This window comes from Chelonia mydas, chromosome 2 (genome assembly GCF_015237465.2).
Source record: "Chelonia mydas isolate rCheMyd1 chromosome 2, rCheMyd1.pri.v2, whole genome shotgun sequence".
Taxonomy (NCBI): domain Eukaryota; kingdom Metazoa; phylum Chordata; order Testudines; family Cheloniidae; genus Chelonia; species Chelonia mydas.
The window spans coordinates 66,701,952-66,726,123 of NC_057850.1; the positions used below are offsets into that span (position 1 = coordinate 66,701,952).

General features: G+C 43.3%; 1 protein-coding gene across 1 annotated transcript in view; it reads left to right on the forward strand.

Moving 5' to 3' along the window:
• The window catches only part of LOC102936057 (transmembrane protein 68), a 62,204-nt gene that overhangs the window by 12,113 nt on the left and 25,919 nt on the right, over nt 1–24,172 (forward strand). The window contains exon 3 of the mRNA XM_027826517.3: nt 9,426–9,590. Within this exon, the coding sequence (XP_027682318.1) occupies nt 9,426–9,590 (165 nt within the window). The remainder of the gene's footprint in view (nt 1–9,425; nt 9,591–24,172) is intronic.

Genomic DNA, 24,172 nt, shown 5'->3' on the forward strand with positions numbered 1-24,172 from the left:
ACTGTCTGTCTCTTTGAAAAGGTAAATAGAAGATTTACCTTTCCTATACAATTAATTATTTTGTATATCTTTGTTGTGTACCCTATTATACAATTCAGTCTCTTCTTCATGGAGGAGGGTTTAAGAAGTAGTTTTTTTAGGTCTTCAGATACTTTTGCCATCTGTTTCTGGATCTTTTCTCTTTCTGGTATATCCTCTTTTGTTAGGACGACCAAACTTGAACATAGTATTTTAGGTGAATGTACCATTGATCTACAGTGGAATTATAATATTCTCAGTATAATTTTCTATTTATTCTTTATGCAGTCTAATGTTTTCTTTTTTCACTATTGAGCTTTGAACTGAGGTTTTCATTGAGCTGTCCATATGATACTCAAGTCTCTTATCTGAGTGGTCACAGTTTACTTAGAACCTGGCAATATGTATGAGTAGCTGAAATAACATGCAACATTTGCAAGACATGGGGGCCAATTAGGGACTTGCTTCTACACAGCAGTAACTGGGGAAGTAGGGCTGAATATCAGCTGCGATGAAGATCTACAGATCATTCCACCCCACACAGAGTAGGCATAGTTGGCGAAATATAACTCCAACCTTGACGCTTCAGCAACAGCTAAAGAGAAGCTTTGCTGCCTCAGGAAGATCTGATGGAGGTGAAAGGATGATTTCTTCCCCTCACTTCTCAATCTATGAGGACCTTCCTTGTAAATTTACCATGTTATTTATATATAGTTGTGGCTAGGGCCAGGATTTGGACTTTTGACAGTTAATGCCTATTACTTCACGTTGTTTGTCTACAGATTTGGGAATATAACACTTGTCATGTTATTTGCAACAATAAGTGCCAGAATATTTTCTTTTGTAAATGAAAATGTAGGGCTGGTTTACACACAAAGTTGCACTAAAATATCAAACTTGGCTTTCATTATTTTTGTTGCAAATCTGTGTGTGGATGCTCTTATTCTGGAATAAGGGTATCCACATAGGAACTTGCACTAAAACAACAAAAGGTGTGAAATGAAGCAGATTTAATTATTTTGATTTAACTTTGTGTATAGACCAGCACTTAGATTATTCATAAACAGAGTGGAAAGCCCCTGAGTCACTTATTCCTTATTTCTACTTTGAATTTATGAGTTAGAAGCTGCCATTTTTATATAGTTTTTTTGGGCTAGAATGGCACTTTAGGATGAATGGAGATGCTTTTTTTTATTTATCAAATCCAAGGGAATAGTTGAGATTCTAAACCAATAACTAAATATATGCAAATACAATGTAAATTAACATAGCTGAAAAATCACTTCTTATTCCATATACCCATCTGGAACTCAGCTCAGTGTTGTGTATTTCTTCTGCAGTGTTTGTAACATTGCAAACACCTACAGCAGAAAAGGGAACTGAAATATTTAAAGAACTCTTGAGGTGCTGTCTGCTTTTGCAGGAGAAATGCAAGACTTTGAACCTACCCTTGGTATGTTAAAACAAGCAAAACTTCCAGTGTAGAGTGTGTTCCTTTATTAGGCAACCTCCTGTCTCAAGAAAACAGGCCTAAAATATCCCCACCCTTGGAGTATTTCTTTTATTAAAAGGCCATCTTTTGTTAAACCAACCAGCTTTTGGCAGATACTTGACTGATCGCTATATTTTAGGGCTGTCAATTAATTGCAGTTAATTAATCAAGCGATTAGCTCAGAACAAATTAACTTGATTTAAAAAAAGTAATTGCAATTAATCACAGTTTTAATTGCACTGTTTTACAATAGAATACCAATTTAAATTTATTATAAATATTTTTGGATGTTTTCTACATTTTCATATATATTGATTTCAATTACAACACAGGTTTCAGAGTAACAGCCGTGTTAGTCTGTATTCGCAAAAAGAAAAGGAGGACTTGTGGCACCTTAGAGACTAACCAATTTATTTGAGCATGAGCTTTCGTGAGCTACAGCTCACTTCATCGGATGCATGCTGTGGAAATCGCACAAGACATTTTATACACAGACACCAAGAAACAATGCCTCCTCCCACCCCACTCTCCTGCTGGTAATAGCTTATCTAAATTACAACACAGAAGACAAAGTGTACAGTGCTCACTTTATATTATTATTTTTATTATCTTTTTAGCGTAAATATTTGCCAAAAAAATAGTATTTTTCAATTCACCTTATACAAGTCCTGTAGTGCAATCTCTTGATTGTGAAAGTGCAACTTTCACATGTAGATTTTTTTTGTTACATAACTGCACTCAAAAACAAACAATGTAAAACTTTAGCGCCTACAAGTCCACTCAGTCTTACGTCTTGTTCAGCCAATTGCTAAGACAAAAATGTTTGTTTACATTTATGGGAGATAATGCTGCCTGCTTCTTATTTACAATGTCACCTGATGGCGTTCACATGGCACTGTTGTAGCTGTTGATGGGTTCTGCTCAATAACGATCCAAAGCAGTGTGGACTGACACACATTCATTTTCATCATCTGAGTCAGATGCCAGCAACAGAAAGTTGATTTTCTTTTTTGAGATTCAGGTTCTGTAGTTTCCGAATTGGAGTGTTGGTCTTTTAAGACTTCTGACATCATGGTCCACAAGAAGGACTTGTTGGCTCTAAAGTTTTATACTATTTTATTTTTTAGTGCAGTTATGTTAAAAAAATCTATATTTGTAAGTTTTATTTTCACAATAAAGAGATTGCACTACAGAACTTGTATTAGGTGAACTGAAAAATACTATTTCTTTTGTTTTTTATGGTGCAAATATTGGTCAAAAAATAAATAGAAAGTGAGCACTGTACACTTTGTATTCTGTGTTATAACTGAAATCAATATATTTTAAAATGTAGAAAACATTCAAAAATATATAAATAAATGGTATTCTGTTATTGTTTAATTGTGTGATTAAAACTGTGATTCATCATGATTTTTTAAATTTTGAGATTAATCATGATTGATTTTTTTAATCGTTTGACAGCCCTACTATATTTTAAAACATGTACTTTTTGTAAATTTAAAGTGGTATGTCTATTCTGTTAGTAATTTAAATCCTTAAATATTATTTTGTATTAATAAAATCATAGAGTCACAGAAGATTAGGATTGGAAGAGACCTCACGAGGTCATCTAGTCCAACCCCCTGCTCAAAGCAGGACCAACACCAACTAAATCATCCCAGCCAGGGCTTTGTCAAGCCAGGCCTTAAAAACCTCTAAGGATGGAGATCCCACCATCTCCCTAGGTAACCAATTCCAGTGCTTCACCACCCTTCTAGTGAAATAGTGTTTCCTAATATCCAACCTAGACCTCCCCCACTGCAATTTGAGACCATTGTTCCTTGTTCTGTCATCTGCCACCACTGAGAATAGCTGAGTTCCATCCTCTTTGGAACCCCCCTTCACTCTTCTCTTCTGCAGACTAAACAAGCCCAGTTCCCTCAGCCTCTCCTCATAAGTCATGTGCCCCAGCCCCCTGATCATTTTCATTGTCCTCTGCTGGACTCTCTCCAATTTGTCCACATCCTTTTTGTAGGGGGCCCAAAACTGGATGTGATACTCCAGATGTGGCCTCACCAGTGCCGAATAGAGGGAAATAATCACATCCCTCGATCTGCTGGCAATACTCCTACTAATGCAGCCCAATATACCCTTAGCCTTCTTGGCAACAAGGGCACACTGCTGACTCATCTCCAGCTTCTCATCCACTGTAATCTCCAGGTCCTTTTCTGCAGAACTGCTGCATAGCCAGTCGGTCCCCAGCCTGTAGTGGTGCATGGGATTCTTCCGTCCTAAGAGCAGGACTCTACACTTGTCCTCGTTGAACCTCATCAGATTTCTTTTGGCCCAGTCCTCCAATTTGTGTAGGTCACTTTGGATCCTATCTCTACCCTCCAGTGTATCTACCTTTCCCCTCAGCTTAGTGTCATCCTCAAACTTGCTGAGGGTGCAATCCATCCCATCATCCAGATCATTAATAAAGATGTTGAACAAAACTGGCCCCAGGACTGACCCCTGGGGCACTCTGCTTGATACCGGCTGCTAACTAGACATCAAGCCATTGATCACTACCCATTGAGCCCAACAATCTAGCCAGCTTTCTATCCACCTTATAGTCCATTCATCCAATCCATGCTTTTTTAACTTGCTGGCAAGAATACTGTGGGAGACGGTATCAAAAACTTTGCTAAAGTCAAGATATATCATGTCCACTGCTTTCCCCATATCCACAGAGCCAGTTATCTCATCATAGAAGGCAATCAGGTTGGTCGGGCATGACTTGCCCTTGGTGAATCCATGTTTACTGTTCCTGATCACCTTCCTCTCCTCCAAGTGCTTCAAAATGGTTTCCTTGAGGACCTGCTCCATGATTTTCCAGGGACTCAGGTGAGGCTGATCAGTCTGTAGTTCCCTGGGTTCTTCTTCTTCCCTTTTTAAAAGATAGACACTATATTTGCCTTTTTCCAATCGTCCGGGACCGCCCCCGATCGCCACGAGTTTTCAAAGATAATGGCCAATGGCTCTGCAATCACATCAGCCAATTCCCTCAGCACCCTCAGTGCATTAGATCTGGACCCATGGATTTCTGCATGTCCAGTTTTTCTAAATAGTCCTTAACCTGTTCTTTCACCACTGAGGGCTGCTTATCTCCTCCACATACTGTGTTGCCCAGGACAGCAGTGTGGGAGCTGCCCTTCTCTGTGAAGGCCGAGGTGAAAAAAGCATTGAGCATTCAATATTTTTTTAAAAAAAAACCTTGGTTAATCCTTTTTTAAAGTAAAAATCACTAATGAAAGCAGGTATCCCTGGTCTCTTTGTTTGGAATAAAATAGGAAGAGATGCTCCTTGAAAAACAGCATTTCTCATACACAAAGATCTACTACTCCGGCCATTATAGCTGGGTTATCCTGCCTGCTCCCCACCGTTGGGAGGCTGCTACCAAATGTTCCTCTGGCATATTTATTTTTGTGAATTGGCTATACCTTCTGCTGGCACTTGGAGGGAATTGCCTACACGATGTGGTGTTGGAACTGTCTTTCCAAACAGAGTCTGGGTAGGACACTGTGAAACTCATGTGCAGCCAGTTGGAATAGGACACAACAGATCAGATCTTTTATAAGCTACTGCGTAAAGGATTCAAGACAGGGGAAGTCAAAACAAATTAATAAAACACATATGTCTTCTTTAAGAAGATCAGGGAAGTAACAGTCTTTTTAACAAAGTTCATAACAGGGGACCTCAGGGCCCTACCTCAGAGCTCCCCAAATTAGAGTCAGCAAACAAAGTCCCTGGGCCCAGACAGGCCAGTCCCCTGGAGCCTGAGGGAAACCAAAAGCTTTCTTTTCCTGTTTAAATAACCCAGAAGACTTGGGTTAACTAAATCAAAGGTCCATCAACTGAACTTTACTAAAGTGATACCAAGTGCAATAGGACTTGATGCTTATGCATTTTCTGCAGTTTCAAAGACCAGCTTTTCCTTCCTACACCTCAGCTGATGTAGCAGGAAGTCTACTGGAGTTCATGAGTCAATGGCTGAAAATTTGAAAGTGTGTTCTCAGATGACATTTTTGGATCCTCCTTTCTTGTTCTGAGAGCTGCCTTTGTACGCATAGCCATAGTCTGCACTGCCCTCTATCTCATTCCTCATCCAACCCCAGAAGAAGTAATCAGCTAGGAACCTCCACCCCACAAAAATGACAGAAGGCAATCAAAGAGAACTCCCAGCATTGTTATACAGCTTGGCCTGTGCTGTTTCCAGATTCGTGGCTGATTGTCTCCAAAGTAAAATTCTGGAATCTAAAAGCACATGGTGGGCAGTACTAGATAAAGATCCTACAATGAGGAGCATCCTCATCCAAGCACACTTTGATGATACCTTATTGTTTGGAGCATCTCTAGACAGAGCTTTAAATGACTTCTTGAGACTTGGATCTCAGCAAAATATTCTCTCCACATCCGACATCCAGAAAGTCAAGAAGGACGTACAGACCCTTACCAAAACAATGAAAATTAGTGTGTATAACTAAAGATTTTTTCTTTGCAGATTTTTAAATTTTGAGATATGAGGGCTTTTAGTTAGGATTGTTTTTGTGTGCAGACCTCTTTTTTCCTCCTTTCTCTGAATTTACAGTTGATTTATTATTTGATATCTTCCTTCTGTGCAATTCTTGCTACTGATCCCTGCATATGCTAAACAAACAATTTAATTTGAATATATTTGTATTATTTAATATAATATATGTGATCCAACCCTTCCCGCTGCTCTTTTATGCCAATTCTATAGGGTGTTGAGTTCACCAACACCATTTCTTGTTCCCCTACCTGAGCCATTACCACAGTCACTTAAGCACTAGCCCATGTAAGTCCAGAATGGAGAGTTCTGCATAAACAAATGCAGAAGTTGAACTACATGAAAGATTTCTAAATAAACTGTAACTAGTGAAGAAAAAGGTGTCACTCTGGACATCTGGACAGAAATAGATGTGCAATGTTCCCAGGCTGGATGGCATACTCTCATTTTGAATATGAAGTTCAATTCCATCCACTGCTTCTTCTCAAAAATAATAAAGCAGAAACAAAATAGGCCCAAAGAAGGACACCGCAGATGACTAAAGCCATGGAAAAGCTTCCATATGATGAAATATTAAAATTATTAAGACTCTTCCACATTGAGGGAGGTTTCATGAGTTTAAGCTGTACAGTTCCCTTTGCAGCACAAGATGGTATAATTTTGGGTTTACCCTCCAAAGGGAGGTGCCTGCCTTAGGAACTGGGATGTGCGCTAGCTGTTTAGCCTTTCTATGCAGGAGCTGGTCAGAGATCCTGTTTGCATGTTACTACAGTTGGGTGTGTCCCTCCCTACCTGTGTGTATGCTGATTGAAAGAGCAAGGTTGGAAAGCCTAGCAACTTGTCACAGCAGAACAGTGTGAGAGGGAGCCCAAGCTGGTGGATCAGGGGGGCTCAGTGGTACCCCAATTCCAAGTGGCTCCCCAAGGGAGCCTGAACCCATCACAGAAAACAACACTGCAGATTCTTTCTGATGGGGTAGATTTGATAAGCACTTTTCAAATCAGCTCACTTTTATTGTGCTGATCAGGATTTGCATCTGAGCTATTGACTGTGTTTCACTCAGTCACTGAAATTTATCGTTTTAAAATCTGATTTACCAAGAATATTCTTCCCTATAGCCTCGCTGTCTCTGAGTGAACAAGGGCAGTCTCTAACTTGATGGGTTTTGTGTTAGGTCATACTGGACATGACCAATGAGATTACTGAATTTTTGAAAGCCAGTTGAGTCTAGATGATCTCAAACCCCTTCTTAGCTCTGCATTCTCACTCTGCCTTCCAGTGAGTAGACTACAAAAATACTGAGCTCCTCCACACTGTACCAGACCTCCTCTAATGTAACTCCTTACACTAGGCCTGTCTGGACTCATAAAAATGGCTGAGAAACAACTGAGAAGGTTTAGAGGAAAACCATGGCCCTTCACATATCTCTGATTGTCACACTGACCTCTCAGCTATCAGACTGAGGCAGGAGGAAATAACCCAGCATCTCCAAAGTCAATATTTGAGACAGTACATTGTTAAGTCAAGTTAAACTGTTAAAGTTAGTTCACAAAAAATTGTATTTTTCAATTAACTAGGCCTTTCTTTGCATTTCTGATCCTACAGATCATTCTGATTATTTGGTGATTTTTCTATTGTTTTATTACTGTTTCAGTCTTTAACATACTCTTCAATGAGCAGTGGCTTCATGGTTTTATATTGGGTTTTGAGGTTCCTTTCACTCATGGATTTCACCTCCAAATTCTAGATAATTTCCCCCTCCCCACTTCAGATTTTTTTAATCCCATCTATGGGCTTGTCTATGCTACACATCTTTTAGAGACAAGGCTGTGAATGCTCCTTTGTGGTATTTTGTCAGGACTTTTGCTGACAAAATACTTCCAGCCCTGCGAGCGGCATAAGCTTTGTCAGCAGGAGCCATGTTCACACTGCCGCTTGCGTCAGCAAAACGTTTGTCTTTTGTGGGGGAACTTTTTTAAGTACCCGCGAAAGACAAATTCCCTTGTTTGAAAGTATTTTTAGTTTTTAGTTTTTAGGACTTTTAACATATAAAAGCCTGGAAAATTAACAGACAGTCATTCCCTTGTTTGAAAGTATTTTTAGTTTTTAGTTTTTAGGACTTTTAACATATAGAAGCCTGGAAAATTAACAGACGGTCATTCCGCTGACCTGGTGCTCAAACTTCTGTAGATTGATTGGTTGTTAACTACCCAACTGTGACAAACAAAAAACCCATCAAGTTAGAGTGGGGTCGGCAAACTTTTTGGCCCGAGGGCCACATCAGGGTACGAAACTGTATGGAGGGCCGGGTAGGGAAGGCTGTGAACATGTCCCCAAACAGCCTGGCTCCCTCCCCCTATCCGACCCCTCCCACTTCCCGCCCCATGACTGCCCCCCTCAGAACTCCCCACCCATCCAACCCCACCCCCTTGCTCCTTGTCCCCTGACCACCCCCTCCCAGGACCCCCGCTCCTAACCGCCCCCCGGGACCCCACCCCCTATCTAACCCCCCCATTCCTCGTCCCCTGCCCCCCCAGAACCTCTGCCCTATCCAACCACACCCCCAAACCTCCGCCCCATCCAACTGCCCCCTGCTCCATGTCCCCTGACTGCCCCCCAGGACTCCCTGCCCCTTATCCAACCCCACGGCCCCAGCCCCCTTACCATGCTGCTCAGAGCAGCATGTCTGGCTGCCGCTCCGCCTGGCCAGAGCTAGACATGCCACCACTCTCCCCTGCAGGAGCACGCAGATCCGCTGCTCAGAGCACTGCCTGCGTGGTGGCGTGGCTGCAGGGGAGGGGGGACAGCAGGGGAGGGGCTGGGGACTAGCCTCCCTGGCCGGGAGCTCAAGGGCTGGGTAGGACGGTCCTGCTGGCCGGATGTGGCCCGCGGGCTACAGTTTGCCCGCTTCTGAGTTAGAGACTGCCCATGATCATTAGATAAATTGCATTTACAGGCAAGAACCTCCCTCCCCCTCTTCCTCCCCCCCCCCTGCAATTCCTGACTTCTTTTAAATCATGGCCACAATTACAAAAATAATAAATAATAACACTGACTCAAAACTGCACCAGTACTTTAGGCCTCTGTGAGCTGACGTATGATGCAGTGATGCAGGAGATCAAAAATAAGGCTGCCATTTTCTCACTGCATTTTTAACTGTGAAGTGAAATGTTTGATTGTCAGAGCCAAGAGTTAATTGTTATGCTAATCACTTCTTGACTAACATTGGATGTCCTAAAATTGACTCCTAGAACATCTTCCCCATATACAGGAAGGAGTTTCCTGTAGTGAGTAGCTTTATGTTAAATCACAACACGACTTATAAAAAGCTAATATTGAAACTATTGTACTTTGTATTCTTGGCAGGTTATGAAGTTCATGGCATAGAAAAAATACCAGAAGGACCGGGGCTTATTGTTTATTACCATGGAGCCGCTTCTATAGACTACCACTTCTTTGTCTGTAATCTCTATATACAGAAGGGCAGAGTCTCCTATTCAGTAGTTGAACGTCTCTTGTATATGATACCAGGTAAAGTACTTTTATTGTAAATGAGAGGGTTAGAAATACCTTAAATTCAGAGACACAAGTCTATACCACAATACTAGACATAAGTAGCTTATTACAAATATTAAGACTCAAACAAAATGCTTTCCAAGTATGCACTACAGAAAATAGTATAATTTCAAGCATTTGAGAAACTCTAAGGCAGGGGTGGGCAAACTTTTTGGCCCGAGAGCCACATCGGGGTGCGAAACTGTATGGAGGGCTGGGTAAAGAAGGCTGTGCTTCCCCAAACAGCCTAGTCCCCGCCCCCATCCGACCCCCCCCCCACTTCCTGCCCCTTGACTGCCCCCCTGAGAACTCTTCACCCATCCAACCCCCGCCCTTGTACCCTGACCGCCTCCTCCCGGGACCCCCGCCCCTATCCGCCCTCTGGGACCCAGTCCCCTGCCCCACCCAGAACCTCTGCCCTATCCAACTGCCCCATGTTCCCTGTCCCCTGACTGCCCCCCGAACCTCCGCCCCATCCAACTGCCCCCTGCTCCCTGTCCCCTGAAACCCCTGCCCCTTATCCAACCCCCTGGCCCCAGCCCCCTTACCATGCTGCTCAGAGCAGCATGTCTGGCAGCTGTGCCGCCCGGTCAGAGCTAGACACGATGCTGCTCTGCCCTGCAGGAGTGCGCAGCCCCGCCGCCCAGAGCACTGCCTGCACGGCGGCATAGCTGTGTGGGAGGGGGGACAGCAGGGGAGGCGCTGGGGACTAGCTTCCCCGCCCAGGAGCTCAGGGGCTGGGCAGGATGGTCCTCCCGCACACCGTAGTTTGCCCACCTCTGCTCTAAGGCCTTCTGAAGTTCATTATATCTAAAAGTTCTTTGAGCTCCTGGCCATGTGGATCCCACATATGGTGCACTTGCGCCCTCTGCATAGGAGTTTGGAAAGCTTTTCTCTAGCAATGTCCAGCAATGGGTTGCAGACGCACCCTGTATGCTCTCATGGTCCCTCATAAATCCCTTTTTAGCCACCTATGAAGAAAACCTTTTTCAATTTAACAGATAGTATTAGAAGTCTGCTTGGGCCTAATTTTAAAGCCAAACCCAGACCTGAACCTGACCCCAGCACAGCTGACCTGAATGAAACCTGAGAGCATCAACTTGTTTTCAGACCCAACCTGGACACAACACTCACCCCCGAACCTGTGTCAGTGCCACCGCCGCTGCCTCATCCTTGGGTCTCAGTCTCGTGGTGCTCCCTGCATCCTGTGCCCATGATCGATCTCCAGCCTCCTCCTGCTTGTGGGGTTGGGGAGCAGAGGTGGCGTGCCTCACTCCTACTGGTCACTGCAGCCTCACTGTGCTGTGTGTGCAGCGATTTGTCATCATACTCACTCCACTGCACATTGAGACAGTGGTGGCGGCTGGCAGGAGTGGGGCATGCAGCCACCACTGTGCTGACATCACAGGCAGGCGGAGGTGATAAGAGCTTACCTGACCTGAGTCCTAGAGGACTGGGTTGTTTTCTGACCTGACCTAAACTCAACCGCTGTAGTTGGGTCCTGTTAGGTTGCAAGCCTATGGACAGCATTTACTAGTTGTCTTCTTTTCTAGAGTTCATTAAAACAAGGTGCACATACGTCGAGAGAGACAATTCCAAGTCACTTAAAAATCTATTGTCCATGCTGTTAGGTGAAGGAAGCTTGGGTCTGGGTGGTAACTCCAGCCATTCTGCTGGGTTAATGAATCTAGAGAGACAGGAAGGGTCTTGAAATTCCTTGCTGAGAAGCGGAGCATAATTGGGAACCACTGTTGCTGGAGCCATGCCAGGGTGAGCAGAATAATCCTTGCCTTTTCCTGCTTTATCTGGATACCATTTTCTACACAAGTGGAAAAGAAGGAAATTTTTACAGTAGCCCTTGAGTCCACAGTATCAAGAATGCATCTGAAATTAAGAAACAATCCTTTCCTGCTCTTAACCATTACCTTTGGCATTTTGTGTTTTTCCTGGTGGCAAATAAATATACGTGCAGGTGACCCCATTGAAGAAAACTATCTCACGCCACTGACATTTTTGGGACCATTCATGTGAGTCTATATTAATCCTGCTTAGATGATCCACTAAGAGTTTGTCCTTTCCTGCTAAATGAATTGCAATTGGGGTTTTGTTGTGTGCTATACATTCCTGTAACATAGTCGCTTCCTTGCGCAGCTGGTAAGAATGAGCTCCTCCCTGCTTCTTTATAAAATAATCTGCTGTGGTATTGCCTAATACTATTTCAGCTTTTCAGGCCCATTTCAACTTTTCAGGCCCATTGAATTGCCGTGAGCTCTAGAAGATTTATATGAAATTTTGTTTTTTTCTGTGACCAGAGACCCTGTGCTGTGAGTGCAACACAGAGAGCTCTCTATCCAGTATTGCATGTATCTGTTGTGAACACCACTGGTGGAACTGGATATCTGAATGATACTCTCATCAGAATATTCTGTGGCTGAGTTCAGAAGAGTAAATCTGACAGAACCTTCACAGATTTTGATACATGGAGTGTTTTCCCTGTTTGTAGTTTGTTGACAACAGTGCTGGAAGAGGGTTCTCATTTTTAGACAGGTGTGCACAGTTACATAGGCCATAGACACTAGGAGATTCATCAACCTGAGGCAGAATAAATTTTTTTTATGAGATTGATGACTTTTTAATCTCTGTGGTCTTCTTGATATTCAGGAACCTATCTCACGGAAGCATAGCTTGTCCCAGACTGGAGTCCAATCGAGCTCCTATGAAGGATATGGTTCCAAATGGGACTTTTGATTTATGAGGAATCCCAAACTCCTGAAAAGAGTACATGTGTAGATAACAGCTTCACAAAGAAGATCTTGCAACTGTGCCTTAGTAACCAATAGTCTAAATATGGATACACACTTATCCCTTTCTTTCTCAAGAGAGCTGCCACCACTGATAGGTACTTTGTGCAAACTTTGGGAGTGGTAGCTAGGGGTCAAAATGAAGGACCAGTACCATTTCTTATTACAAACCTGAGGTTTTTGCGAAAGTATCTATGTGGAAGTAAGCGTCTTTTAGATCAAGAAATGAAAATCAATCAGTCAACTAAATGGAAGGTAGAATGGAGGCCAAGATTAACGTGAAACCAGAACTTCCTGATGAAGGTATTTAGAATCCTCAGATCTGATATGGGACATAAACCACCATCTTTTTTGACAATCATGAAATATTGTGAGTAAAACCCTTTCTCCCTGAATATTTTTGGGACTTCATCTACTGGTCTCATCTCTGAAAGTTTGAACTTCTGATCTTAGAAGACTTGCATGGGAGAGGTCCCTGACTAGGTGGGAGTGGGGTAAAGTAGAGTCTCAAACTATATGGCATACCTGCTGTGAAACATTTCCAATATCCACTTGTCCATAGTTATCAAACCCCAATGGCAGGAAAAACTGCACAGCTGGTTTTCAAACAGTTGATTTCACTTTTGTTGAAGTCAGACTGCAGCTGCCTAGCAAATTGTCAAATTTTACATTTAGAACTAGTCTTGAAAAGAAGGTGGTTTCCCTCTTGATTTAGGCTTAAAATTTCCTCTACAATGTTGAGACAAATGTTGGGATGGGTATTGAGGATAATATTGTCTCCTCTCTGAAGAGTGTGACAAAAAAGAAGAAAAGGGATACTGCTGTCTTTGATATCTGAAAAACGACATTCCAGTTCTCTTCCTCTGCTGTTGCTGGTAAAATCCCAGAGACCTTGCAGTATATCTTGTCTCCTTCATTCTTTCTAATACCTCATCAGGCTTAATATTAAAAAACACCTCACCCCTCCCAGGGGAGATCTTCAGCCCTTTCTTTAGTCTCTGGTTGGAGACAAGAAGATTTCAACTAAGCAAAGCATTTTAAGAAAATTACAAATGAAACTGCTGTTGTTGGAAAATCTGAAGAGTCATAGCATGCCCTCAAAACATATTTAACAATCTGTTGGCCATGTGAAGCAATAATATTTGCTAACTTTCTCTCATCTTCTGATAAAAATTTGATGAACAGCTCTAATTTTTCCCATGAATGATATTGTTAGCGGCAATGACTGATAATTTGGGGCCCAAAGTAGATGACCAAAATAGTTTTCTGGCTAATATATCAATTTTCTTATGCTCTTTATGAGAAGGAATAGAATGAGTGGTGTTGCAATTCTTCTCAAGACCTTAACCTCTCAGTTCCCAGAAACTCAGCTCTATTCTGGACTCATCACTCAGGTTTTTACTGTATGCCAATAAAGAACTGTAATGAGTAGATCAGGCTCAAGCTTAGAGGGTGGGTACAGGGTATATCACTGTCATCACAATCACAAATCCCCAGAGAATACAGTCACTGATTACTTTATATACAATTTTAACCATACACTGACACATATCTTCCAGCTGCAGCAGCACAGGAGCCAGCAAACAGAGCTGTAAACAGGGGAGTCTGAGTGGGAGTTCTGCTGGAGGAGAAGGTAGTTACGAACAGGACTTAGGTGAGAAGGCGATGACAGACACAGAGGCAGCAGTGGTAGTGACCCAAGCAGTGGAAGACACAATGAAGGTGACTGGATGTGGAAGCTGTGGCATGTACGTGATCCTGGAGGGGGTACCTGAAAAGAGTCTCATCTGCATGAAGTGCCGCCTGATAGAGCTGATGGAAGAAAAGATCCACGGATTGGAGATGCTGGTGGAAACTCTGCTTGAGTTTAGAAGGGGGTTCGAGCGGATCATGGAGCAAAGACATGAGGAGGCTGAAGGGAAAAGCTCAGACTTGCAGATGGAAGCAAGGTCAAAGAACTCTGAGAGGAGACTGCTGGGTGAGGAAAGTGGACAGTGGAAGCATATGACTAAGAGAACCAGACAGAGGAAAAGACGGGCAAGTGAAGGAGAAATAGAGCTCAGGAACAAGTTTGCAGAGTTTGAAAATGAAGAAGGGGCACAGCAGGTGGTCACTGAAGGTGAAAGGGCAAGGAAGAAGAGAAGAGCAGCTAATCCTATAGAAAGAGGGGAAGAGTCAATGGAGATAACAACACCAAATATGAGCCCCAGGTGGATACAGAATGGGTTGCAGAGGATTGGAAGGGACAACAGGAATTGAGAGGACCTGCAGCCAGAGGGAACAGGGGATAGACAGGAGAATTGCACCATCACCAGGAAAAGGCAGGTCTACATGACTGGGGACTCCTTACTGAGAAGAATAGACAGGCCTGTAACCAGAGCTGATCCAGAGAACAGAAGGGTGTGCTGTCTGTCAGATGCTATGATATGGGATGTGGACCTGAGGCTGAAGAGGATCCTAATGGGAGTGGGAAAGAATCCACTGATTGTCCTTCATGTGGGAACAAATCATATGGCTAGATTCTCGCTGGAACGTATCAAGGGAGACTATGCCAGGCTGGGGAAGATGCTTAAGGAAATCGAGGCTCAGGTGATCTTCAGTGGGATCTGCCTGTTTCTAGAGAAGGGCAACAAAGGTGTGACAAGATTATGATGATCAACAGATGGTTCAGGCAGTGGTGCTATAAAGAGGGCTTTGGGATGTATGACCACTGGGAAGCATTCATGGACAGAGGACTGTTCTCTTGGGATGGACTTCACCTGAATAGGGAGGGAAATAGACTTCTAGGATGGAGGCTGGCACAACGGATTAGGAGAGCTTTAAACTAGGAATTTGGGGGAGATGGTTGGGAGATGTCCAGGTAATCTCCATGCCGGATTTTAACATTGAGAGGGAAGAAAACGAAGTAAGAAAGGATACAGCCGTGGGTAGGAGAATGGACATAAGGAGGAAGGGTAGTGTAGATACCAGTCTAATAGGTGATACTGGCAGTAGAATGTCTGTGCCTAATTGGGTAAAGAATGTGAGCGAGGCCAAACAGCAAAAATTAAGATGTTTGTACACTAATGCGAGGAGCCTAGGTAACAAAATGGAGGAACTAGAGCTATTGGTGCAGGAAGTGAAACCAGATATTATAGGGATAACAGAAACATGGTGGAATAGTAGTCATGACTAGAGTACAGGTATTGAAGGGTATGTGCTGTTTAGGAAAGACAGAAATAAAGGCAAAGGTGGTGGAGCAGCATTATATATCAGGTAGACTGTAAAGAAATAAGAAGCGATGGAATGGATAAAACAGAGTTTGTCTGGGTAAAAATCACATTGGGGAAAAAGGCTACTAGAGCCTCCCCTGGGACAGTGCTTGGGGTGTGGTATAGACCGCCGGGATCCGATATGGATATGGATAGTGACCTCTTTAATGTTTTTAATGAAGTAAATACTAATGGGAATTGTGTGATCATGGGTGACTTTAACTTCCCAGATACAGACTGGAGGACAAGTGCTAGTAATAATAATAGGGTTCAGATTTTCCTGGATGCGATAGCTGATGGATTCCTTCACCAAGTAGTTGCTGAACCGACAAGAGGGGATGCCATTTTAGATTTGGTTTTGGTGAGTAATGAGGACCTCATAGAAGAAATGGTTGTAGGGGACAACCTTGGTTTGAGCAATCATGAGCTAATTCAGTTCAAACTAAATGGAAGGATAAACAAAAATAGATCTGTGACTAGGGTTTTTGATTTCAAAAGGGCTGACTTTCAAAAATTAAGGAAATTAGTTAGGGAAGTGGATTGGACTGAAGAACTTGTGGATCTAAAGGTGGAGGAGGCCTGGAATTACTTCAAGTCAAGGTTGCAGAAACTATCAGAAGCCTGCATCCCAAGAAAGGGGAAAAAATTCATAGGCAGGAGTTGTAGACCAAGCTGGATGAGCAAGCATCTCAGAGAGGTGATTAAGAAAAAGCAGAAAGCCTACAAGGAGTGGAAGATGGGAGGAATCAGCAAGGAAAGCTACCTTATTGAGGTCAGAACATGTAGGGATAAAGTGAGAAAGGCCAAAAGCCATGCAGAGTTGGACCTTGCAAAGGGAATTGAAACCAACAGTAAAAGGTTCTATAGCCATATAAATAAGAAGAAAATAAACAAATAAGAAGTGGGACCGCTAAACACTGAGGATGGAGTGGAGGTTAACCTTAATATTAATAATAATATTGGCCCAATATCTAAACAAATACTTTGGCTCAGTCTTTAATGAGGAGCTTAGGGATAATGGTAGGATGACAAACGGGAATGAGGATATGGAGGTAGATATTACCACATCGGAGGTAGAAACCAAACTCGAACAGCTTAATGGGACTAAATTGGGAGGCCCAGATAATCGTCATCCAAGAATATTAAAGGAACTGGCACATGAAATTGCAAGCCCATTAGCAAGAATTTTTAATGAATCTGTAAACTCAGGGGTTGTACCGTATGACTGGAGAATTGCTAACATAGTTCCTATTTTTAAGAAAGGGAAAAAAGTGATCCGGGTAACTACAGGCCTGTTAGTTTGACATCTGTAGTATGCAAGGTCTTGGAAAAAATTTTTGAAGGAGAAAGTAGTTAAGGACATTGAGGTCAGTGGTAACTGGGACAAAATACAACATGGTTTTACAAAAGGTAGATCGTGCCAAGCCAACCTGATCTCCTTCTTTGAGAAGGTAACAAATTTTTTAGACAAAGGAAACACAGTGGATCTAATTTACCTCGATTTCAGTAAGGCATTGGATACAGTTCCACATGGGGAATTATTAGCTAAATTGGAAAAGATGGGGATCAATATGAAAATTGAAAGGTGGATAAGGAATTGGTTAAAGGGGAGACTACAATGGGTCATACTGAAAGGAGAACTGTCAGGCTGGAGGGAGGTTACTAGTGGAGTTCCTCAGGGATCGGTTTTGGGACCAATCTTATTTAATCTTTTTATTACTGACCTCGGCACAAAAAGTACTAATAAATGTGCTAATAAATTTTGTGGATGACACGAAGCTGGGAGGTATTGCCAATACAGAGAATGACTGGGATATCATACAGGAAGATCTGGATGACCTTGTAAACTGGAGTAATAGTAATAGGATGAAATTTAATAGTGAAAAGTGCAAGATCATGCATTTAGGCATTAATAACAAGAATTTTTGTTACAAACTGGGGACTCATAACTTGGAAGTAACAGAGGAGGAGAAGGACCTCGGAGTATTGGTTGATCACAGGATGACTATGAGCCGCCAATGTGATATGGCTGTTAAAAAAGCTAACGCGGTCTTGGGATGCATCAGGCGGGGTATTTACAGTAGAGATAAGGAGGTGTTAGTACCATTATCTGGAATATTGTGTGCAGTTCTGGTCTCCCATGTTTAAGAAGGATGAATTCAAACTGGAACAGGTAAAAAGAAGGGCTACTAGGATGATCCGAGGAATGGAAAACCTGTCTTATGAAAGGAGACTAAAAGAGCTTGGCTTGTTTAGCCTAACCAAAAGAAGGCTGAGGGGAGGTATGATTGCTCTCTATAAATATATCAGAGGGATAAATACCAGGGAGGGAGAGGAATTATTTAAGCTCAGTACCAGTGTAGGCACAAGAACAAATGGATCTAAAGTGGCCATCAGGAAGTTTAGATTTGAAATTAAATGAAGGTTTCTAACCATCAGAGGAGTGAAGTTCTGGAATAGCCTTCCAAGGGGGCCAGTGGAGGGAAAAGACATATCTGGCTTCAAGACTAAGCTTGATAAGTTTATGGAGGGGATGGTATGATGGGATAGCCTAATTTTGGCAATTAATTGATCTTTGACTATTAGCAGTAAATATGCCCTGTCATAAATATAAAGGAAAGGGTAACCACCTTTCTGTATACAGTGCTATAAAATCCCTCCTGGCCAAAGGCAAAACCCTTTCACCTGTAAAGGGTTAAGAAGCTAAGGTAACCTCACCGGCACCTGACCCAAAATGACCAATGAGGGGACAAGATACTTTCAAATCTAGAGGGGCGCGGGGAACAAAGGGTTCTGTCTGTCTCTGTAATGCTTTTGCTGGGAACAGATCAGAAATGCAAGCCTTCCAACTCCTGTTAAGTTAGTATGTAATCTAGCTAGAAAATGTGTTAGATTTTCTTTTGTTTAATGGATGGTAAAATAAGCTGTGCTGGAGGGATTGTATATTCCTGTTTTTGTGTCTTTTTGTAACTTAAGGTTTTGCCTAGAGGGATTGTCTATGTTTTGAATCTGATTACCCTGTAAGGTATTTACCATTCTGATTTTACAGAGGTGATTCTTTTACTTTTTCTTTAATTAAAATTCTTCTTTTAAGAACCTGATTGATTTTTCATTGTTCTTAAGATCCAAGGGTTTGGGTCTATGTTCACCTGTACCAATTGGTGAGGATTATTATCAAGCCTTCCCCAGGAAAGGGGGTGTAGGGCTTGGGGGGATATTTTGGGGGAAGACATCTCCAAGTGGTCTCTTTCCCTGTTCTTTGTTTAAAACGCTTGGTGGTGGCAGCATACTGTTCAAGAACAAGGCAAAGTTTCTACCTTGGGGAAGTTTTTAACCTAAGGGGGTAAGAATAAGCTTTAGGGGTCTTTTATGCAGGTCCCCACATCTGTACCCTAGAGTTCAGAGTGGGGAAAGAACCTTGACATGGTGGCAGAGTGGTGGGATCATTTTGAACCAGAAGCACAGCAGGATTTTAAAAGGTTTTGTAAAAGGTGATTGCAGCTGTTGATTCTGTCTCTCTGCCTGGGGGACAGAGCATCAGGCATAACAAAAAGATTTTTCTGTAGGCTGAGAACAGCTATCAGAGACAAAAGGTATCAGGTTACAGGACAGCAAAATTTTACAAGCCAGGTATTTTTTTTGTTTTCTTTCTAACTCTCGGGTGTAAAGTTAGTTAAAAACAGAGAGGTTAGGATGACAGAATGCAATGTTCAACAGAAGCTGGAATTAGCCAGATTTGAGGCTGAGGAAAGACAAAAGGAACATGAAAGACGGGTAGAACTCAAACAGATGAAAATGGAGGCAAAAGAAATGGAGGCTGCCCACAGGAGAGAAATGGAGGCAAAGGAAAAAGAAATGGAGGAGAAGGAAAAAGAGAGGAAGCATGCACTGGAGATGGAGAAGGCAAAGGCTCAGCAGAATATACCTAATAACCCTAACAATTCTTCCCCAACAATCCACAAATGGGAGCGACTATGTCCACAGTATGATGAATCCAGTAATATTGCTGAATATTTTCTCACCTTTGAGAGATTGTGCACACTCCATCACATTCCTGAAGCTCACAAGATGACCACATTGGTCGCAAATTGACTGGAAGAGCTCTGGACATATTCAATAAGATGCCTATTGGGGAGGCTTCTGACTATAATACATTCAAGGATATGGTTTTAAAAAAATTTCAAGTTACACCTGAAACTTACAGAGTAAAATTTAGAGCCCTTAAGAGAGGACCTGGATGAAGTAATGTGGCTTATGTAAACCAGATGATAGATCTGTTTGATAAATGGCTCAACAGACAGGATGTAACTAGCTTTGGAGGAATACGGAATTTGATGATACAGGAGCAATTCCTGAATATGTCCAAGGATGATATAAAACAGTGTTTATGGGATAAGAAAATGGAGTCAGCAGGAAGTCTTGCTTCTTATGCTGATAAATACGAGCCGTCCCAGACCACCAGAGAGACGGGGCAAGCCAGAACAAAATGGGTGGAGGGAGGAGAGAGGAACAACCCTGGTCACAGTTGGAGTGGATACCAGAAGGGACAACCTCAGACCACACCCTACTACGGGGGGCAGCCCAAGGCCCCAACTACACCCCAAGAAACACTCCAGACACCTTATTGTCCCACCACACCATTCTCCAGCAACCCACCTCACCCCAGTGACCAGTCAGCTGGGTGATGTTTTAAATGTAACAAGCCGGGGCATGTAAAGGCCAACTGCCCCAAGAACCCCAACAGACTACAGATCATTGCACCAGAATCACACCAGAGGCCCTCAGGCCCAGATGCCTCCCAGATACCCTCAGAGCGGAGGAAAACTGTGAGTGTGTGCAGGAAGAAGGTCACAGCATGGAGGGACAGCGGAGCACAAGTGTCTGCTATCCATGCTTCCTTAGTGGACCCCAATTTAATCGACCCAGAGGTCCAAGTGACGATTCAACCCTTCAAGTCAAAGTCTTTTGACTTGCCTAGCCAAGTTGCCGGTCCAGTACAAGGGCTGGTCAGGAACGTGGACTTTTGCAGTCTATGATGATTATCCCATCCCCATGCTGTTGGGGGAAGACTTGGCCAATCATGTAAACCTAGCCAAGAGAATGGGAATGGTCACCCGCAGCCAGGCTAAGCAAGCTGTCACAACTAGCTCTGTTCTGGAAACTTCTACCAAGACCCGGTCGGAGGTGATGGAACCGGACCCCATGCCAACGTCTGCAACAGCAGTAGTGGATCCAGTCCCAGAGACCCAGATAGAGCCAGTCCCAGAACCGGTGGAACAACGAGCACCAGAACCATTGCCAGCACTGAATCCAGTACTTGCAACCCCAACACCAGAGGACCCCACCGAACCTGCACCGGCAGCAGCAGATAACCCTACACAAGAGGCTCAGCCGGAGCCTGAAACCCAACATAGTGCACCAGTGGAGAGCGGTTCAACCGAAACAGTCAACCCTATCACCTGCATCGCTTCCAGAAGGACCAAGCCCACATCCACAATCCAGTGAGGAACTGATGTCTCCAGCATCAAGGGAACAGTTCCAGACTGAACAGGAAGCAGATGAAAGCCTCCAGAGAGCTTGGACGGCGGCACAGAGCAACCCACCACCTCTCAGCTCTTCTAATCGATCCAGGTTTGTTGTAAAAAGAGGACTTTTATACCAGGAAACTCTTTCTGGTGGACACCAGGAAGACTGGCATCCTCAGAGACAGTTGGTAGTTCCAACTAAGTACCAGGTAAAGCTATTAAGCTTAGCCCACGATCATCCTAGAGGCCATGCTGGGGTGAACAGAACCAAAGACCATTTGGGAAAGTTGTTCCACTGGGAGGGAATGGGCAAGGATGTTTCTACCTATGTCTGGTCTTGTGAGGTGTGCCAAAGAGTGGGAAAACCCCAAGACCAGGTCAAAGCCCCTCTCCAGCCACTCCCCATCATTGAGGTTCCATTTCAGCGAGTAGCTGTGGATATTCTGGGTCCTTTTCTGAAAAAGACACCCAGAGGAAAGCAGTACATACCGACTTTCATGGATTTTGCCACCCGATGGCCGGAAGCAGTAGCTCTAAACAACACCAGGGCTAAAAGTGTGTGCCAGGCACTAAAAGATATTTTTGCCAGGGTAGTTTGGCCCTCTGACATCCTCACAGATGCAGGAACTAATTTCCTGGCAGGAACTATGGAAAGCCTTTGGGAAGCTCATGGGGTGAATCACTTGGTTGTCATCCCTTACCACCATCAAACAAATGGCCTGGTGGAGAAGTTTAATGGAACTTTGGGGGCCATGATATGTAAATTCATAAATGAGCACTCCAATGATTGGGACCTAGTGTTGCAGCAGTTGCTCTTTGCCTACAGAGCTGTACCACATCCCAGTTTAGGATTTTCACCATTTGAACTTGTATATGGCTGCGAGGTTAAGGGGCCATTACAGTTGGTGAAGTAGCAATGGGAGGGGTTTACACCTTCTCCAGGAACTAACATTCTGGACTTTGTAACCAACCTACAAAACACCCTCTGAACCTCTTTAGCCCTTGCTAAAGAAAACCTACAGGATGCTCAAAAAGAGCAAAAAGCCTGGTATGATAAACATGCCAGAGAGCGTTCCTTCAAAGTAGGGGACCAGGTCATGATCTTAAAGGCACTCCAGGCCCATAAAATGGAAGTGTCGTGGGAAGGGCCATTCACGGTCCAAGAGCACCTGGGAGCTGTTAATTATCTCATAGTATTCCCCACCCAACCGAAAGCCTAAGGTGTACCATATTAATTCTCTAAAGCCCTTTTATTCCAGAGAATTAAAGGTTTGTCAGTTTACAGCCCAGGGAGGAGATGACGCTGAGTGGCCTGAAGGTGTCTACTACAAAGTGAAAAGGGATGGTAGCGTGGAAGAGGTGAACCTCTCCATGACCCTTGGGCTTATGCGGCAACAGCAGATCAAGGAGCTGTGCACTAACTATGCACCGATGTTCTCAGCCTCCCCAGGACTGACTGAACGGGTATACCACTCCATTGACACAGGTAATGCTTGCCCAATTAGAGCCCAACCTTAACGGGTGTCTCCTCAAGCTAAAACTGCTATAGAATGGGAGATCCAGGATATACTACAGATGGGTGTAATCTGCCCCTCTGGCAGTGCATGGGCATCTCCAGTGGTTCTAGTTCCCAAACCAGATGGGGAGATACCGTGGACTTAATGCAGGAAGGACCGAATCAAGAGTTCCATCCTGTCGTGTTTCTCAGGAAGAAGCTGTCTGAGAGGGAAAGCCACTGGTCAATCAGTGAAAAGGAATGTTACGCCATTGTCTACGCTCTGGAAAAGCTAGGCCCATACGTTTGGGGACGGCGTTTCCACCTGCAAACTGATCATGCTGTGGTACAGTGGCTTCATACCACCAAGGGAAATAACAAAAAAACTTATCGGTGGAGTTTAGCTCTCCAAGATTTTGATTTCGACATACAATACATTTCAGGAGCTTCTAATAAAGTGGCTGATGCACTCTCCCTTGAAAGTTTCCCAGAATCAACTGGTTAAAATCATCCTTAAGATGTGGAAAATATTGTTAGTCTTTATGCAGTTAGTAGTATATTATGTTGGGTTGGACCAAATAAGTTTTGCAGGTTGTGGTAAACCAATCAACAAAGGTAGAGGAACTCTGGAGGACAAGTGGGAACCAAGAATATTCAGTAGAGAAGGAGAAATTTTCAAGTCAAGGTTTGTAACTTTAAAATAGCCGCCATCCTTTCAATCAATTCTTGGAAGCTACTGCTTCCACAGATGGAGAGTAAGTGGTAGTTTTTTAAGTCCTTTACTTGGTCTCATGTGTTCTCAGTAAGATGCATAATACAGATCCAGTCAATAAAGCCAATGTGACCAAGGCCATTCTGGCCAGGATTCAGTCATCAGATCCGATTCATACCCTTGACAGGATCTTGAGTCCCAATATCTCTTGTTATGATCAGGCAGATGAGAAGGAGCCAATGGTACCAGCTGATCTGAACTGGATATTACTCAGATAATGGTTCTGATCCTGGATCTGATAGTGAGAGTAGAGGTGACAGCAGTGGATCTTATAGAACGGATCATAGAGATAATATATGTGGAGATCCCAAAGGTGTCTTGGGAAGTGGAACTGGAGGTGAAATCACCATTCCTCTCTTCTCTTATTCTCTGGAGGTAAGGAAAGGCATGCTGAAGAAGAGCTCCTCTTATTTGTTCTTGATCTTTTTTGTGCATCTGAGATTGCTAAGGACTCAAGAGGGCTGGATCTGAGCTATTTCTGTGAGAGAATAAATAGGAGGATTGGAACCAGAATGTTGCACAAGAGTGGTTCTCACTGGCTACGGTTGCACTCTGTAAGCCGCAGGCTTAAGGGTAGCTTCCCAAGTACTTGAAACTGGCAAAGTACCTTGGTTACACACTGATTCCAAAGACTTTGATGCCTGTATCTTAGCTCTGCTCACAGAATTTTTATGTGCCATAATCTTATTCAGATTCATAGACTCTGGATCTGAC